We start from the raw sequence: 19,681 nt of genomic DNA on the forward strand, positions 1-19,681 counted from the left end.
ACTCGTGGAAAATTGAACAAGCATGCTCTTCTTTTACAGACCAGGTTAGACTTATTTTTAATTATTTGTTAACATTTTCTTCCCATCTTTGGTGATTTAAGTAATAAAAAAATGTAAGCCAGCCTGCTGCTGCTAACTAATTGCCCTGACTGCTTGACTGACTACGGCAGAAGAGCGAGACTTTAAAACAAAACACACTCATCACTAGCATCCTCTTTGGCAACATTAGTCAATGAATTCACCCCCCAAATAATGTTTTTTCTATCACCTTCTGGTGTTTCATACTCTTATACTGCAGTGTTGTTTTTCACCCAGGATCTACTAGTTTGCAAAATAGAAGGGTTCATGCATATGAGTATGGCATAGCCTAGCAGGGCAGGCTAACCTTTGTGGAATATTGACACCACATACACATTTTCCCCATCCTCTGTGCTGTTTCTATTACAGAGAGACCAAGATAGTTATTGATCAAACAGCTTGAACAGCGAAGAATGTCCAAAATGCGGTCACTGGATTGCCCAAGGCTGTTCAATTACACAAGCGTGGATGCCGTTTTTGGAATCTTGGACCTTACCAAACAAGGGCACATCACTTTTGTTTAGTACATGGAGGGGGAGTCACAGAAATTGTCAATTTGATCAATTGCAAGGCAATGGCCCAGAACCCATTTGGAGGGGATGTGACAGTGGGACACATACCTACTGTATCAGACAAGTGCATCAAAAAGAAGTGGGGACAATGAGATTCATCCAAAAGTTGGGGGGCATACCGATGATTCAGCTCTATATAAGTCTATAAATAATCTCTCGTTGACAGACGCACATAACATATCTGACGCAATTATGCAAGATTTTACTTCTGGGTTTCTGAAATTAGTCACCCCAATGTTCACACCATTTAATCACTCCTGAAGAAACACTCAACATACTATGCATGATTTTGTTTCGCATTATTAACCTCTCAGGGGATAGAGAAGTTTAATGAGTGTCCTGAAGGTGTGGCCAAGGGCAAGATATCGCAGGAAACCTTTAAGCGAGAGGCGTAAAATCTATCTCTTTTCAGTCAAACATAAGTCCATTATTTATTCATTGGATTAAATGTTTGTTATTGGGAGATACTGTGCTTTTTCTCATTCTTTTACAGGAAGGAGGGCTTACAGAGAAGCTCAGCAACATGTCAAAACAAAATAAAATATGATATTTTGTATTTCTTCTCATCACACTGAGTGTGTGATATTTTGATTGATATGTCTATGATGGCTATATGAACTCTTCATTACTGAAAGTAATGGTGAAATTGGGTTAGTGCTACAGTCAGACGTATGTTGTCTGGACCCAGTGTGGTCACATTCCTGAATGCAAGTTGTCTTTGCTTGTCCACAATACATCAATGGGTTCAAAAAGTCCTACAAAAATCCAAGTAGATGTTATTATATATGATAACTAAGCAAAGCTTCAGTTTTTAAAATATTTATGTCACTGTCTTTCAATAGGTTTTATGTGCACACTATTGTTTTCTGTTTACAGTAACCAGCTGTTGTCAAAAATGTTAGTTCTGCAATACATTGTGAAACGTTGACATCTTGAATACACCCGGGATGAATCAGGGGGCGTGGTTTTGGTGGTGTCATGGCTTCCGTCGTCCACGAAGCTACATCTCTTTTGAGCCGACTGTGAATTAAATGTCCCTTAATTTCGTAAAATAAACACCAACATTTGAAGGACAATACATTCAAGACTTTAATCATGGGCACCGTCCACGCGAGGGTAAGGATAACTGCTCAAAATGCAAAGGATGAAAGTATGACCTCTGAGTACAGTAGCCAATAGCTAGCTTAGTATAGCTAGCTAGCTGTCACGCACAGCGAAAGGGGCCCAGTTGGACAGCTTGCCAACTATGGAAAGTCCAGATACATGAACTGTCTTTGTCAGTAAGAGAAGGAAATTAACGTTTTCATAGTTGCAACAACAGCATTGGTGAACGTTGCTCGTGCAACGTGCGCCCTACACATTCACTGATCTTAAGTAGCGATCATATGCATGGGGTAGCCCTTGATCATGACTCTCAGTTCCTATACATTACATTGGGCGAAGTCATTGGGCGAAGACGTATGTATGTATGGGGGAGTTTTGTTAATATCAGATTTCCCCCCAAAAAATTGAAATCACCTTTATTTAACCAGGTAAGCCAGTTGAGAACAAGTTCTCATTTACAACTGCGACCTTCAATCACCTGAAGCATACGCAGAACCATGTAAACGCGTGCATGAGCTCGGCAAGTATGCATGCATCTCGTGCGTGCATTTTTTTATCTTCTCGTGCGTGCATTTTTTTATCTTGTGTGCATGCTTCTGAACACACTACCAGCGCTTTGAAAACTTGATGTAATTACTTTCCTGTGGATATATTTTCTCACATTCCTACCGCCAAAAGGACCAACCGCACGGACAACCGGTAAAGTGCGTTAAAATATAATTGAGAGGAAATTTCTGCCTGATGTAGAATTCAATGCAATTCAACGTCGGGTTGCCAGGCAACTATCTAGCATGCTTCCAACACCTGTGTGTAAGCATAACTCGGGAAGTGTAGGTTCGTTGGATGGAGGCACCCATAGTTGTATTAGTAAGTATATATTTTTTATTTGAAGGCTTCTTTCTCGCTGATGAAAGATAAGGGCCATATCACAAGCGATGATTATTGACCTAAACGCTAAAACACAGTGTCGGGATTGTAGTTCACATGAGGCAGTAGCGGGCAAAGCTAATGGCTGAGAACGGTAGGGAGAAGGCAGAATGCCGCCTAGAGTTCGAGAGCTAATACATGGGCGTGCATCATCAAATCAAAAAAATCGAATCTAATTTTAGTCTTCACATGCTTCGTAAACAACAGGTGTGGACTAACAGTGAAACGCTTACTTAAGGGGCCTTCCCAACAACACAGAGAGGAAGAAAATAGAAAAATAATAAAGTAAAATACATAATATTATAAACTGGGTGGTTCAAACCCTGAATGATGATTGGCTGAAAGCCGTGGTATATTTAAGCAATAAGGCCCGAGGGGGTGTGTTATATGGCCAATATACCCCAGTTAAGGGCTGTATCCAGGCACTCCAAGTTGTGATTAAGAACAGCCCTTAGCCGTGGTATATTGGCCATATACCACACCCCCTTGGGCCTTATTGCTTAAATAGATAAACAATTAGTAACGATAATTTGGCTATATACAAGGGGTACCAGTACCGAGTCGATGTGCAGGGGTACGAGGTAGTTGAGGTAGATATAACTAGGAATAAAGTGACAGCTAGTAAACAGTATTAGCAGCTTATGTGATGAGTCAAAGAAGTTAGTGAAAGAAGGGTCAATGCAGATAGTCCTGGACTCGGGTAGCTATTTGGTTAACTATTTAACTAACTATTTAGCAGTCTTATGGCTTGGGGGTAGAAGCTGTTCAGGTTCCTGTTGGTTGCAGACTTGGTGCATCGGTACCGCTTGCCGTGCGATAGCAGAGAGAACAGTCTATAACTTGGGTGGCTGGAGTCTATGCGCTTGCCCATAGACCAGTGGTCACCAACCGGTCGATCGACTGGTCGATCTCGAAGGCATTCCTACTGGATCAGCAAACATTTCTGTAAAAAACCCAAAGATAAAGCCTTGCGTTCCTATTTATTAAAATTAGATTTGCGCTGTTGGCGGTAGGTGCACTTGATTCAGCAGCCCTAGCGCCGGGAAGGCGTTTTTCACAATTTCATGTGTCTGAAGGTAGAACTCCACCTACCCGGCAGGCCCAGAGAGCATATCAAGTTCACCTATAGGCCTACCATTGGCCAGTTGGATAACGCGGGTCACGGTGTCTGCAGTTTCCTACATTTGACATTTACATTTTAGTCATTTAGCAGACGCTCTTATCCAGAGCGACTTACAGTTAGTGAATGCATACATGTTTTTTTGTTTTTTTCATACTGACCCCCCGTGGGAAACAAACCCACATCCCTGCCGGCCAAACCCTCCCCTACCTTGGATGACGCTGGACCAATTGTGCGCCGCCCATGGGTCTCCCGGTCGCGACCGGCTGCGACAGAGCCTGGACTCGAACCAGGATCTCTAGTGGCACAGCTAGCACTGCGATGCAGTGCCTTAGACCACTGCGCCACTCGGGAGTCATTTCCTCAAGCCATAGACTGTAAAAAGAAGCCTAGAACGCACAGCAAAGTTGAAACTGAGATTTCAATTTTTTTTAAACTATGACTAGAGAGAGACTCAACGAATACAGCAAAGAGATGGTGTTTTTATGAGTAAGTTCATGTTTAAGTTGTTATTCAGCACTGTAAAACACTTTGTTGAACACTTTTATAAGCCATAAAATGCAAGTTCTCCCTACTTCCACTCACACTACAACCAGCACTGCAGCTGCAATGAATGAGTATAGCAAAGTGTTCCGATAAGCTTGCCTTATTATTAGTGGCTTGTCTTTTTTAATATAGAGGAATATTTAACTTTCTCTGGTCATAGGAGTAACAACATGAATTGGTGCATGAGGCAGAAATAATGCAGTGCGACTTAAGTTTTCGCCATCAGCTGGAAGACTGTGTCCCCTTTTCTCAGGGGAGGGAGGGAGAGGGGAGAGACGGTGAGATGCAGCCTTACCGCTGCGCCCTCCCTCCCCTCAGACTGGCCATCAGATGCAGGCCATCAGTCCAGTAAAAAAAATAGCAAATTATTCTGCTCAATCAGCTGTGCCTCACAAGTAAAACAATAAATGATCTATTACCAGTATGATCATATATCTGCATTTTTAAATATAATTTCAAAATAGTCTAAGAACAACATTGGCAAGGCAATTCAAGTATAGCCAATGTGTTGGGCCTATGTATAATGTATTGGGTCTAAAGCCTACTGCATCAACTTCATTGCTACAGAACTGTTTTTAATTGGTTAATGTTGCATAGGCTTACGTATTTTAAATGTAAGCGGTAGATCTCGGCTTGCGTTTAGACTCAGAAAAGGTTGGTGACCACTGCCATGCACTATGTTATCGCCCCCAGCGTACAAAACAAAGCATTTTGGCTTCTATAACAATAAGACACTTGAAAATAGACTTCGGCTATTGGCCCAGATCATTCGAGAGAGAGAGAATAAAACTACATTTTCTGAGCAGATATTTTGCGCTGCTTTGGTGAGACTCTTAGCTGTCTACATTTATCTTGCTTTGTGTAAATATATATTTTTAAATAGACTATAGCAAATATGAATATAGGCAATTTACTCAGAATGTCAACCATGCACTGCCCTGCTGTGTGCTTCCTGATCCAATTCTGATCCGAGTAATTGTTTGATTTTGTGATCTTTGTGTGATTTAAATTTTTTTACTTGTCCATTTGTACAACTGAAATCTATATTCTGCTTGTCTGGCAACATTTTTTTTTTACTTGCCTGAGCAAGCCTTAATGTCGAGCCCTGTCCAGGATCCAGTTGCAGAGGGAGGTGTTCAGTCCCAGGGTCCTTTAGCTTAGTGATGAGCTTGGAGGGCACTATGGTGTTGAACACTGAGCTGTAGTCAATTAACAGCATTCTCACATAGGTGTTCCTTTTGTCAGAGTGGAAAAGGACAGTGTGGAGTGCAATAGTGATTGATTCATCTGTGGATCTGTTGGGACGGTATGTGAATTGGAGTAGGTCTAGGGTATCTGAGATGGTGGTGTTGATATGAGCCATAACCAGCCTTTCAGGCTACTGTGCGATAGTCATTTAGACAGGTTACCTTGGCGTTCTTGGGCACAGGGGCTATGGTGGTCTGCATGAAACATCTAGGTATTACAGACTGGGTCAGGGAGAGGTTGAAAATGTCAGTGAAGACACTTGCAAGTTGGTCAGCGCATGCTCAGAGTATGCCTCCTGGTAATCAGTCTGGGCCTGCAGCCTTGTGAATGTTAACCTGTTTTAAAGGTTTTACTCACATCGTCCGCAACAGCTGGTGCTCTCACGCATGGTTCAGTGTTGCTTGCTTCGAAGCGAGATTTACATTTTAGTCATTATCCAGAGCGACTTACAGTAATGAGTGCATACATTTTCGTACTTGTCCCCCGTGGGAATCGAACCTACAACCCTGGCGTTGCAAGCACCATGCTCTACCAACTGAGCCACACAGGACTCAGTACGGAAGGCATTTAGCTCGTCTGATAGGCTCGCTTCACTGGGAAGCTCGCAGCTGGGTTTCTCTTTGTAATCCTTGATAGTTTGCAAGCCCTGCCACATCCGACAAGCATCAGAGCCGGTGTAGTAGGATTCAATATTAGTCCTGTATTGACGCTTTGCCTGTTTCGTGGTTCGTCAGAGGGCGTAGAGGAATGTCTTACAAGCGTCCAGGTTAGAGTCCCGCTCCTTGAAAGCGGCAGCTCTAGCCGTTAGCTCAGTGCATATGTTGCCTGTAATCCATCATGGCTTCTGGTTGGGATATGTACGTACAGTCACTGTGGGGACGACGTCGTCGATGCACTTATTAATGAAGCCAGTGACTGATGTGGTAAACTCCTCAATGCCATCGGATGAGTCCCAGAACATATTCCAGTCTGTGATAGCGAAACAGTCCTGTAGCTTACCATCCGCTTCATCGGACCACTTCCGTATTGAGCGCAGCACTGGTACTTCTTGTTTTGAGTTTTCAGATTTTCCAAATGGAGGGTGATGGAGAGCTTTGTATGTGTCTCTGTGTGTGGAATAAAGGTGATCTAGAGTTTATTTTTTCCACCTGGTGACATGCTGGTAGAAATTACACTAACAAAAATAAACGCAACATGCAAGAATTACAGTTCAAAAGGAAATCAGTGAATTTAAATAAATTCATTAGGCCTTAATCTATGGATTTCACATGACTGGGAATACAGATATGCATCTGTTGGTCACAGATGCCTTAAAAAAATGTAGGTTCACAACATTGACATCAAACTGCTCCCCCGGTACAGTTGAAACTGGGATTCATCCGTAAAGAGCACACTTCTCCAGCGTGCCAGTGGCCATCGAAGGTGAGCATTTGCCCACTGAAGTCGGTTATGACGCCAAACTGCAGTCAGGTCAAGACCCTGGTGAGGACGATGAGCCTGCAGATTATCTTTCCTGAGACGGTTTCAGACAGTTTTTGCAGAAATTCTTCGGTTGTGCAAACCCATAGTTTACACAGCTGTCTGGGTGGCTTTTCTCAGACGATCCCACAGGTGAAGAGGCCGGATGTGGAGTTCCTGGGCTGGCGTGGTTAGACGTGGTCTGGCCGGTTGGAAGTACTGCCAAATTCTCAAAATGACGTTGGAGGCGGCTTATGGTAGAAAAATGAACATTTAAATTCTCTGGCAACAGCTCTGGTGGACATTCCTGCAGTCAGCATGCCAATTGCACACTCCTTCAAAACTTGAGACATCTGTGGCATTGTGTTGTGTGACAACTGCACATTTTAGTGGCCTTTTATTGTCCCCAGCACAAGGTGCACCTGTGTAATGGTCATGCTGTTTAATCAGCTTCTTGATATGCCACACCTGTCAGGTGGATGGATTATCTTGGCAAAGGAGAAATTCTCCCTAACAGGGATGTAAAGAAATTTGTGCAGAAATATTTGAGAGAAATAAGCTTTTTGTGCATATGGAACATTTCTGTGATCTTTTATTTCAGTTCATGAAACACTTTATATGTTGCCTTTATATTTTTGTTCAGTGTAGGTAAAACAGATTTCAGTTTTCCTGCATTAAAATCACTGGCCATTAGGATTGCTGTTTCTGGATGAGCATTTTAACAGCACCTTGAGTGCGGTCTTAGTGCCAGCATCGATTTGTGGTGGTAAAGAAACAGCTACGTAAAATATGGATAAAAACTCTTGGTCTACAGTTTATAATTAGGTATTCTAACTCAGGCGAGCAGAACCTTGATACTTCCTTAATATTAGAGATTGCGCACCAGCTGTTGTTAACAAAAAGACACACACTATCCCCGTTGAGCTTACCTGACGCTGCCATTCTGTCCTGCCAATGCATAGAAAAACCAGCTAGAATATTCTCCATGTCCTTTTTCAGCCAAGTTTCCGAGAAACATAGGATATTACAGTTCTTCAGGTCCCGTTGATAGGATAGTCTCGAACGGAGCTCGTCCAGTATGTTCTCCAGTGATTGTACATTATGCAATAGAACAGAGGGTAGAGGCGGATTATTTACTTTCCTCCGTAGTTTCATCAGGTTACCCGCACGTCTGCCTCTATATCGCAGTCTCTTTCGAGTGTCAGGGATTAGGGCCCGGCCCGAGGTGAGCAGTATGTCCTGCGCCTCCGACTCTTTGAAGTAGAAATCTTCATCCTAATCGAGGTTAGTGATCGCTGTTCTGATGTCCAGAAGCTCTTTTCGGTCATCGGAAATGATGGCCGGAACATGTAAAAAAATAAATCTCAATATGGTATTTACAACTACCTTATCATAAAAACCACCTAACTGCCATTTAGCTCTAGAGTTTGTTGTTGTTGTTTTTTTTTACAGGTAGCTAGCTTTACAATACAATAAATATCTTGGTAAGTCATTGTATTCATCACTAACTCTGTGTTGCAGAGTCTTGACCCTCTGCCAATGCAGGGACCCGAGTTGGGGGTTCATGCAGATGACATCGAGCAACCAGATATGGAGCAGGAGTCAAAACAAGAGGTTCTTGAAAACAAAGATGTACGGCTCGAGTTGTTTCTTAGTCCATCATCATTTCTGTGTGGTTGAATGTCAAAGTTACCTTTTATTGTTGCCTGTCAATGCTGATTATAACTCCTTCATATGTTTGTCCTACAGGTCATAGTCCAGCATGTTCACATAGATGGTCTGGGAAGAACCAAGGAGGATTGCTTAACATACGAGATTGCTGATGTCTTCCGAGCAAGGAACTTGATTGACGTGAGTGAATCTATCAGTACAGTAGGCTACGGACCACTGATTGTAACGTGTGGAGACTGTATGCAGTGTTCACCATAAGCACATGGAGTAGCCAACCAAACAGAAAAAGTAGCCAGCCAGGCTCCCTCGGCCTGGGGGGGTTTAAGATGTTTTTGCAGAACAAGCTCTTTTTTGGTGGTCTCATTCTAATGCTAGATTGTAATTTCAACCAGTAACGATCAGGAAATAACACTGATCTACATTTTTCACACTTTTACAGTGTTAGTTTCATCAGCTGTTGTACAATATTATATAAAACACAGGAAAAAAATTATTTGGACTGCACTGGGCCTTTAAAGAATCCTGTAAGAAGTCTGCTGACTTCCATGGGCTTCAAGCTTCCTTTTAAGAGGCATTTTCTGAGCTCACTGTGATACAGTTATGATTGAATAATGAAGCAGGTGTTAAACATGGGCGTTGCTACACAGAAAGCAGCACTTGACTACTTCATTGTCAACACTTTGATTAAATCAATAGACCTATATCAATATCTTTGAAAATACCATATAAGTCATTAGCTTTTAAAACTATTCAATCTGTTTTCTTTAATCATATTTTGGACCAGAGTGAGGCTCTCTCCACTTAGCCTACCTGTTGTTCCTGCAGTGAGGAGGATTCACCATCTTCATCGAATGTTTTCATATTTTATCTGCAGATAATTGCCAAAAAGCCTACCAGTATGCAAATAAGCCAAATGAACAGCTCTCTTACCGATGCGATTCGGGTGGCTACTGACGAGTCACTCACTTTAACGTCACTGTCGGGCAAGTCCTGATTGACTTCATATCAAAAATACAAACGAGATCTTTAGTTGACTTGTCCCGATGCGATACCATGGACATATAACTACATTGTATGATGTGTGAATGGCGAGAATATATGAGATCGACTTTATTCAGTCAGTTCAACACCTTTTCTAAACTAGTAAATCTTGCTGTTCGTCAATCAAAGCACAGTAAATAGCCTATTCGCCACCACTCTGTTGCTACATATGAAATACGCCAGGGTCCAACGTTAACTTTTTTCCTCACTGGCCGGTTGGCCAAAAATCTACTGGCCCGAACAGAATTCCTACTGGCCCGGACATGGTGTACTGTAGTTCTTAAATGCGTTGTAGATGAACTCGTGGATACCATTTTTATGTCTTTGCGTGCAGTTGGAATGAAGTTGCTAACTAGCGCAATTGCTAACTAGACTGTAAGTCTATGGGTATCTGCTAACGCTAGTTAGCAATTGAAAAGTAGCCTAGTTCATTTAAGTGGGGAAAAAGTACCTGGCTGAAAAGGAGTCTGTAATTGGCTGTATAGCCGACAGAGCCGGAGCTAGTGGAAAACACTGTGTATGGAGATTGTGTGGAGACTGTAGCAAAAGTATAACTTATTTTGTTTACTGTTCGTTTTAGGTCATGAAAAAAGCCCACGAAGCCAGACAGAAGCTCCTACGTCTTGGTATCTTCAGACAAGTGGAGGTTGTCATCGATACCTCACAAGGTACTGTGGTTAGAAAGGTGATCCGTTCTCAATCTGAACAGTATCTGTCCAAAGTTTTGCATATTACTTTAGAAAATAATAAAGTGAATGGAAAAGTGGGTAAAACACTCCAACAAAACAACCACTTCCTTTCAGGAGTGGATGCTCTGCCTAACGGACTGGATGTGACGTTTGAAGTGACTGAGCTGAGACGCATGACTGGCAGCTATAACACCATGGTTGGAAATAACGAAGGTAGCATGGTGAGAACTCCCTGAGTGATGGGCTCTATCTGAAATCATCTGACTGCGTTTCTCATCTCCTTATCTCCTTCTAAACTGTATTGGATGAGAAGGTCCAAGGTCCCGCCCCTTGGACCAGTGTTTCCCAAACACGTTTTGGTTTTTAACCTAGCACTACATAGCTGATTCAAATTATCAGATAATCATCAAGCTTTTAATTATTTGAGTCAGCTGTGTAGTGCTTGGGCAAAAAACAAAACCTTCACCCCTTGGGGTCCCAAGGACGGAGTCTGGGAAACACTGCTGCTTGCACCAATGTGTTTTGAGAAGAAAGTGAGGAGAGAAGAAATTAGGAATCGAGGACAGATCAATTTATAAAGATCTATGGTGGTGATTACACATGCTATTGAGGTACCATCCGCCGCTGTGGTCAGGTTTTGACTAGTTTGCCTCCCTCCTACTGTAGGTTCTTGGTCTGAAGCTGCCCAATATTTTCGGTCGTGCAGAAAAGCTTACGTTCCAGTTCTCCTACGGCACCAAAGAGACTTCCTATGGGCTGTCGTTCTTCAAGCCTCAACCTGGCCGCTTTGAACGCAAGTATGAGACAATAAAAACCTACTACTTCTATGACGAGCAATGCTATAAATACACTGATTTACGATTTAAAGATTATAAATACATTTTATTAAAGATTTACGATTTAAAGATGCTACACATAGGATTATCATATTTTTGTTTTGCATTGTAATTTAATATAATATACAGTGCTACAGATTTGAGTCACTGCAATTACAATTGTTTCCCCAATGTATCCTTCTATTAAATTACATTCTTACTATGTATTGTATGTTTGAGAAGATGTAATGCTTTTATAAATGTTTGCAACTCATTAATAAATGTCCAGAAGGTTTCCGCTTTCTTTAAAGGTATCCGCAGCAGTTATAAATGTTGGTAACTCAGTTATACATGTTCATAGGTCTGTCACTTTAAAATAAGGTATACTTTTAGCAGTTTCACATGTGGGTAAATCATTTATAGATTATTTGAGTTCACTCAGAGCTTAGACATACAGTGCCTTCGGAAAGTATTCAGACCCCTTGACTTTTCCCACATTTTATTACGTTACAGCCTTATTCTAAAATGGATTAAATTGTTTCCCCCCTCATCAATCTACACACAATAACCCATAATGACAAAGCGAAAACAGAAATACCTTATTTACATAAGTATTCAGACCCTTTGCTATGAGACTCGAAATTGAGCTCAGGTGCATCCTGTTTTCATTGATCATCCTTGAGATGTTTCTACAACTTCAGTCCACCTGTGGTAAATTCAATTCATTGGACATGATTTGGAAAGGCACACACCTGTTTATATAAGGTCCCACAGTTGACAGTGCAAGTCAGAGCAAAAACCAATCCATGAGGTCAAAGGAATTGGCCGTAGAACTCCAAGACAGGATTGTGTCGGGGCACAGATCTGGGGAAGGGTACCAAAAATGTTTTGCAGCATTGAAGGTCCCCAAGAACACAGTGTCCTCCATCATTCTTAAATGGAAGAAGTTTGGAACCACCAAGACTCTTCCTAGAGCTGGCCGCCCGGCCAAACTGAGCAATCGGGGGAGAAGGGCCTTGGTCAGGGATGTGTCCAAGAACCCGGTGGTCACTCTGACAGAGCTCCAGAGTTCCTCTGTGGAGATGGGAGAACCTTCCAGAAGGACAACCATCTCTCCAGCAATCAGGCCTTTATGGTAGAGTGGCCAGACGGAAGCCACTCTTCAATAAAAGGTACATGACAGCCTGCTTGAAGTTTGCCAAAAGGCACCTAAAATATTCTCTAGTCTTATGAAACCAAGATTGAACTCTTTGGCCTGAAAGCCAAGCGTCACATCTGGAGGAAACATGGCACCATCCCTACGGTGAAGCATGGTGGTGGCAGCATCATGCTGTGAGGATGTTTTTCAGCGGCAGGGACTGGGAGACTAGTCAGCATCGAGGGAAAGATGAACAGAGCAAAGTACAGAGAGATCCTTGATGAAAACCTGCTCAGGACCTCAGACTGGGGCGAAGGTTCACCTTCCAACAGGACAACGACCCTAAGCACACAGCCAAGACAACGCAGGAGTGGCTTCGGGACAAGTCTCTGAATGTCCTTGAGTGGCCCAGCCAGAGCCTGGACTTGAACCCGATCTAACATCTCTGGAGAGACCTGAAAATAGCTGTGTAGAAACGCTCCCCATCCAACCTGACAGAGCTTGAGAGGATCTGCAGAGAAGAATGGGAGAAACTCCCCAAATACAGGTGTGCCAAGCTTGTAGCGTCTTACCCAAGAAGACTTTATTCTGTAATCGCTGCCAAAGGTCCTTCAACAAGGTACTGAGTAAAGGGTCTGAATACTTATGTAAATGTGATATCAGTTTTTTATTTTTAATAAATTAGCAAACATTTCTAAAAACCTGTTTTTGCTTTGTCGTTATGGGGTATTGTGTGTAGATTGATGAGGGGGAAAAAACTATTTAATCCATTTTAGAATAAAGATGTAACGTAACAAAATGTGGGAAAAGTCAATGTCTGAATAATTTCTGTATCTGCAGTAATAGTAGAATGATAACGTTTCACAGTATTACTTACCCGCCAGTGTTGTGTTTAGCTTTGATATTCGCCTATTGATTTCTGCCGCCGGAGCATTATCTGAGGGAAAGTTATTTTTACTTTGTGGCTGTGTTACATTGTGGAAATCGTGTCAAGTGGCCAATGTAGAAATCGCTCTGTCATTTCCTGGTTGCTAGAATTCTACACTGTTAGCTCAATTTCAGTTTAGGGAATCATTGTACCATGTAAATCACTGTGAAATATATTTTCAAAAATAATAATATATTGTTTTTGAAGCTGGTGGACCAAAACCGAAAGTAAGCGGCTCAAGCACGAGTCTCCGCCATGTTACGGGGAAATGGGTTGTTTTGAATGCAGCCTAGTGCTGTTGCAATTCACCTAGCTTCCACATAGGGGATACATTCTGTGTAGCACCTTTAAGTTGTTAATTCTATAGATCCCTGGGCTCTTTTTTTCTAATTGACTTCCTCTCGCTGTTGCAGTTTCGCTGTTAACTTTTACAAAGTCACAGGCCAGTTTCCATGGAGCTCGCTGAGAGAGACTGATCGTGGCGTCTCCACAGAATTCAGTGTAAAGATAATTTTCCATTCATCTATCGATCTATCATTACTGTAGAGTTGTCATGTGAAATAACAAAAGTGATTGTCTTATTTTTATTGTTGTTATGCTAACTAAGATGAATTGAACTTCTCAGCTATTTTTGACTTAAATTTCATCCTGCTGTGTAATGCTTTTGCAAGTTGTTGATCCTCTCTAGGTTTTTTCCCCTCTCTGTTTTGAATACAAACAGTTCCCTCTCTGGAAGACGAACCACACCCTGAAGTGGGAGGGTGTGTGGCGAGAGTTGGGTTGTCTAGCACGTACCGCCTCGTTCGCAGTCCGGGAGGAGAGCGGCCACTCCCTCAAGTCATCACTCTCGGTACCGGGACTTCAAATCAAATTTATTGGTCACATACACATGGGTAGCAGATGTTATTGCGAGTGTAGCGAAATGCTTGTGCTTCTAGTTCCGACAGTGCAGCAATATCTAGCAAGTAATATCTAACAGTTCCACAACAAATATCTAATACACACAAATCTAAGTAAAGGAATGGAATAAGAATATATAAATGTATGGATGAGCAATGTCATTATCAGAGTGGCATAGGCCAATCCCCCACAAAATCCCCCTTTATTACCAGGGATTAAAACATAATACATGTAGGCCCAAATCCACATGTTGAGATCTGTACACTTCATTTGGGCTTTTGTGTAAATCTTGCATTGATGACGTCAATGGGAAATTTGTGCAGAAACTTGCACAGGTGGATCTCAAGTTAGGATTCGGCCCACTCCTCAACATGTTGCTCTCTTCTCCTTGGCCCTTATAGCATGCCATGGTCATCGACACCAGGAACTCCGCAATTCTTCCCAGGAGGGGAGCCTTGCTGAAGATCAACCAGGTGTGTAGGTTAGGATAACATTACCTGGCCAGTGTTGCATTCAATGGTATTACCCTAATGAAACCATTTCCCAAACCATTTTGAACCAACAATTCATTCACCTGATGCATTGTTGTGGTTTTGCAGGAGTTGGCTGGCTACACGGGAGGAGATGCCAGTTTTCTGAAAGAGGACTTTGAGATCCAGTTTAACAAACGTCTCTTCTGGGACTCGGTGAGAACCTAAATCGTCATATTTATCAAGAAGAAATTTGTGCGAAAACTTTAGTTACACACATGGATCTCAAGTTGGAACTCAGTCTGAGTATTGAACTGGTGCTAGGCCACCTTTTTATAGTAAACACAAGTTATAACCATCAATCAATATCATTTATTTATAAAGCCGATGTCACAAAGTGCTTATACAGAAACCCAGCCTAAAACCCCAAACAGCAAGCAATGCAGATGTAGAAGCATGGTGGCTAGAAGGCAGGAACCTAGGAAGAAACCTAGAGGAACCAGGCTCTGAGGGGTGGCCAGTCCTCTTCTGATTGTGCCGGGTGGAGATTATAAAATGACATGGCCATTAAGGCCAGATCGTTCTTCAAGATGTTCAAACGTTCATAGATGACCAGTAGGGTCAAATAATAATCACAGTGGTTGTATAGGGGGCAACAGGTCAGCAACTCAGGAGTAAATGTACCTCAGGCTTTTCATAGCCGAGCATTGAGAGGTCGAGACAGCAGGTACGGTAGAGAGGGAGTGCCTGAGCCTATGTAAACAGCTTGTTGATGGAGGGTTGACAAATGGTTTTGACCAGGTTGGGATAAATGTGGGATAAAAGAGCACATTTGTTGAGACCTCGTCCTCTATCTTCCAGGTCCTGTCTGCATCTCTCTGGGGCGGATGCCTCCTGCCCATTGGAGATAAGCCAACTTGCATTGCTGACAGGTAAGACAATACTTCTCTCTGTTTCACAATACCATCATTGAAAAGCAGGGGTGTCAAACATGGCCCACTAGCCGGCCCGCCATGTTGTCTTTATACAGTATAGTCAGGGGTTAAAGTTCTCCATTACTGCAATGTATTTCCATCATATGGATTCTGGAGAGGTCGTTTTTGAGATCAGTGTAGATCCGCAATAAAAGTCTCTGGTTTGGAGATGACGTGTGTTCTACGAAATATATTCCCAAATATTGCATTTTCTTTGTTAAGCTGTGTGCGCTGAACTGACATGCATGATTGTTGATGACATTCCGATGATCAGATGAAGGGAATGAAACGGTCTATAACAGGCTCAACCCAGACAGCTTATATCCTACTGTAGTTGCTGGCAAAGTCATTAAAAGCCTCCACTTCATCACTCAGGTCAGGACTTTCCAGTGCTACTATTTTTGCCATGTAATGTTATTAAAACAAAGAAGTCACAGTGATGCTGAAATGTTGGTAGTTTACCCAATAAATGACTGGGAGTTTATATGTAGTGTGCGACTCTCTTTATTTATTTTAATAGCTTATAGTTTATTCACCATTAGTCGCACCTCTACACTAAATAATGTTCTATGGGTGTGTGCCAGCTCATGCTTTTTATTAAAACAAAATCAGACATCCCCATAGTAGAATAGTTTACCAATTTACCTAGTCGGCTTGTTGTTGTGTGTCCTATGTGAAAAATATTAATCTCCAGGCGCATTCAAGTTGCGATAGGGAGGGAAACATGCATTCTGTCAATGCACAACCATACTTAATGCAATTGCGGGAAAACCCTTTTGAAAGCAGTATCCTTTGTTAAACAGAGCGGCGTCAGTTTGCTTCCATTTTTATTTTGTTACTCCTTCAAGTGGCATCGTTTAACAGATTCAGTTACAACCGTTACTCCTTCAAGTGGCCTCGTTTAACAGATTCAGTTACAACTGGAGTTTCAAGCACGGTTTAGGAGCAGCTGGAAACAAATCTCAAAGAGGAAAATGGTGTATGACTTACTTTGCAATAGAAACAAAAAAAATCACATTTTTCAAGTGAATAGTCATTATTTATATATTTATAATAAAATAATAATAACAACAATCATGATGTTGTGTCCAGTGGGGTAAATGCACATGGGCAAACCTCATTCTTCAGCCTATGTCTCCCGAGTGGCGCAGTGGTCCTGGTTCGAATCCAGGCTCTGTCGTAGCCGGCCGCGACCAGGAGACCCCATGGGGCAGCGCACAATTGGCCCAGCGTCGTCCAGGGAGGGAATGGCCGGCAGGGATGTAGCTCAGTTGGTAGAGCATGGCGTTTGCAACGCCAGGGTTGTGGGTTCGATTCCCGGGGGGGGCCAGTATGAAAAATATAATACAAATAATGTATGCACTCACTAACTGTAAGTCACTCTGGATAAGAGCGTCTGCTAAATGACTAAAATGTAAATGTATGTATTTCTAGCCACTATGCTGCATCAGTGGGCTAGAGGTAATAATGATTATTGTTAATAGTACATCTAATAATAGAGCACGGACAGGCTATATGGTACAATATGTAAAAATCATTTAAACGTCATTTTTACCAATATGTTTTTGGGCTCATTTCTGGAGGTGGAAATGAAGTTTTATGATTTTGGAGTAGGATATCCTCAAGTCACCAGAATTTAGCTTCTCAGTCCTTCTATATAAAAAAGTATCCCAGGTAGGACCCCAGACCCCCTAAACAAGGGGACTGGAATTGGCCAAACTCGCAGTTTAATACATGTACAAAATGATCCTATTTCCCCAAAAGCAGCATGATGGTGATGTAGCTGAAAGTCTGTTTCTATGGTGTGTTTTTGAATGGGTTTCTACCAATGTGTCTCTTTAGGTTCTACCTCGGTGGTCCTACTAGCGTCAGGGGATTTAGTATGTACAGCATCGGCCCACAGAGTGAAGGTGAGATGTTATCCTCTGTGGGACTGTCCGTTTCAATGAAGTCCGATCTTATGATGGGTAACGTTCTCACATCACGTGTGGTTTTATTGTTGGTATGACAGGTGACTTCCTGGGAGGGGAGGCATATTGGGCTGGAGCCGTCCACCTGTATACTCCGCTGCCCTTCCGTCCAGGCAAAGGGGGCTTTGGAGACCTCTTCAGGACCCACTTCTTCCTCAATGCTGGGAACCTGTGTAACCTCAACTATGGTGGGTGTTTTAAGATGTAATTCACCTCGCAATCAATGATGTGGAAGTGTCAGATGTTCTGGGATGATACCTGAAATACCATCTTAACAAGCTGAATCTATGTTCAAATTCATCGGTATGAAAAATCTGCAGGACTCAATCACAGTTGTATAACAATGAGTGGCATGACTTAGTAATAAGTAGAGAAAATGATATTTCAACAAAATGTTACAGGAATGCTAATCTTATCTGTTTTTAACAGAAACGATTTCAGAACAATCTGACATGGTGGGTGTCGAAATCCGCTTTCTTGTGCTTTTTGAGGTGGAACGACCCCTCAGGCTGTGGTGTTTGCGTTCCTCCAGGTGACGGGCCTCGAGCACACCTGAGGAAGCTGGCAGAGTGTATCCGCTGGTCCTATGGAGCGGGAATCGTGCTGCGGCTTGGAAACATCGCCCGGCTGGAGCTCAACTACTGCATTCCCATGGGCGTCCAGAGCGGAGACAGGTATCCTACTATCTGCCCATCCTGTTATCAAACCATGACGTGATAGTCCATAGCTCAGAAACAATAAATACTATATAGGTCATATAGATGAGCAGTACACTTGTATGCCTGATTCACTGTATAGGGCCAACCCGAACCATACTTTTATTTTCCAGTGTCCTTTTCATAATGGTTTCAGCAACTATGGTGGTTGTGTAAACAGGCCAGCCCAGTACAGATGGATTTTTGGCTCAGTGTTGTGAAAAGGGTATTGGGTTACTGTTAAGAAATGACACTTTGGTCTTTGTTTGTTTAGGATATGCGACGGGGTCCAGTTTGGAGCCGGAATCCGATTCCTGTGATGTCCTCCTGTTGTCCTGCTGCATTGAGTTGTGGAACACAGGAGTTTGTTTCATTGGTTTTAGGAAGTGGGAGGTGCTGGGAATGCAATGGCTACTACAACCAAGCTGATTCAAATAATCAAAGTTTAATGATGCGTTTATTATTTGAATCAGCTGTGTAGTGCTTGGGCAAAAACCAAAACGTGCACCCCTTGGGGTCCCCAGGACCGAGTTTGGGAAATGCTGGTGTAGCCCATTGCTGCTTTGATGACTTATGATTGGCCAACAACAAGCTAGACGTGCCACTCTCGTGACAAGCAAGAGGAGAAGCATAAATTATACAATTTCTCTCTCTACTGCAGCAGTCACGTGTGGATGTGTACGGGTCCTTCAGGACAAGTCAGTAAAGATTACACATACCCTTGACAATCATATCAGATCCGACCCAGACCTGTGACATTTATTTAGAATTGTGGATCCGAACCCTCTCAGGTATTCGGGTACAGGTGGATCTGTGAACACCTCTAGTTGAAACCTAAGAAAGGCAGACATCAGCCATGAGTGCCCTTATCATGAGACAAATGTGTCAATGTGGTCTGTATTATAATGCTCATTAATAAATGATGTTATCCTCTACAGTTATTCAAGTTACACTATGATTTTCTATAGTATTGACTTGCCTTCCAATTGATTTTGCATGGCATGGATTTATGGTTCGTGCATTGAAACACAACATGGATTAAATCATTTTCAGTGGTGTAAAGTAAGTAAGAATACTTTGAGGTACTACTTTTTTGGGGGTCTCTGTACTTTACTATTTAGATTTGACAATGACAACTTTAACTCCACTACAAACCTAAAGAAAATATGTACTCTTTACTCCCATACAGTTTCCCTGACACTCAGAAGTACTCGTGTATCATTTCGAATGCTTAGCAGGACAGGAAAATTGTGAAATTCACGCACTTATCAAGAGAATGCACGGTCATCACTACTGCCTCTGATCTGGCGGACTCACTTCACTAAACACAAATGCTT

At 42.3% G+C, this 19,681-nt stretch overlaps 1 protein-coding gene across 4 annotated transcripts; it reads left to right on the top strand.

Moving 5' to 3' along the window:
- Nucleotides 1-1,611: 1,611 nt before the first annotated feature.
- samm50 (SAMM50 sorting and assembly machinery component) lies at nucleotides 1,612-19,285 on the top strand. Of its 4 annotated transcripts, none has more exons than XM_041849930.2 (15): nucleotides 1,612-1,766; nucleotides 8,575-8,685; nucleotides 8,803-8,904; nucleotides 10,346-10,433; nucleotides 10,569-10,675; nucleotides 11,121-11,251; nucleotides 13,749-13,836; nucleotides 14,057-14,185; nucleotides 14,637-14,708; nucleotides 14,835-14,921; nucleotides 15,567-15,637; nucleotides 17,522-17,589; nucleotides 17,682-17,837; nucleotides 18,182-18,323; nucleotides 18,619-19,285. In XM_041849930.2, exons 1-15 carry the CDS (start codon nucleotides 1,746-1,748, stop codon nucleotides 18,662-18,664), a joined length of 1,419 nt encoding a protein of 472 aa, XP_041705864.1. In that variant the 5' UTR covers nucleotides 1,612-1,745; the 3' UTR covers nucleotides 18,665-19,285. The 4 variants fall into 4 exon arrangements, with proteins under 4 accessions (XP_041705864.1, XP_041705867.1, XP_041705863.1 ...); XM_041849933.2 differs by having other exon boundaries at nucleotides 17,691-17,837; XM_041849929.2 differs by lacking the exon at nucleotides 1,612-1,766 and adding an exon at nucleotides 2,515-2,621.
- Nucleotides 19,286-19,681: the final 396 nt, after the last annotated feature.

This window comes from Coregonus clupeaformis, chromosome 26 (assembly GCF_020615455.1).
Source record: "Coregonus clupeaformis isolate EN_2021a chromosome 26, ASM2061545v1, whole genome shotgun sequence".
Taxonomy (NCBI): Eukaryota; Metazoa; Chordata; class Actinopteri; order Salmoniformes; family Salmonidae; genus Coregonus; species Coregonus clupeaformis.

What these genes read in the sequence shown, in the direction of transcription:
- samm50 (XM_041849929.2), top strand. Translation starts at nt 2,598, where the DNA reads ATGGAGGCACCCATAGTTGTATTA. An exon ending in GCGTCTCCACAGAATTCAGT is followed by an intron (nt 13,837 to 14,056) that starts GTAAAGATAATT and finishes GAATACAAACAG; the next exon opens with TTCCCTCTCTGGAAGACGAA. An exon ending in AACGTCTCTTCTGGGACTCG is followed by an intron (nt 14,922 to 15,566) that starts GTGAGAACCTAA and finishes TCTATCTTCCAG; the next exon opens with GTCCTGTCTGCATCTCTCTG.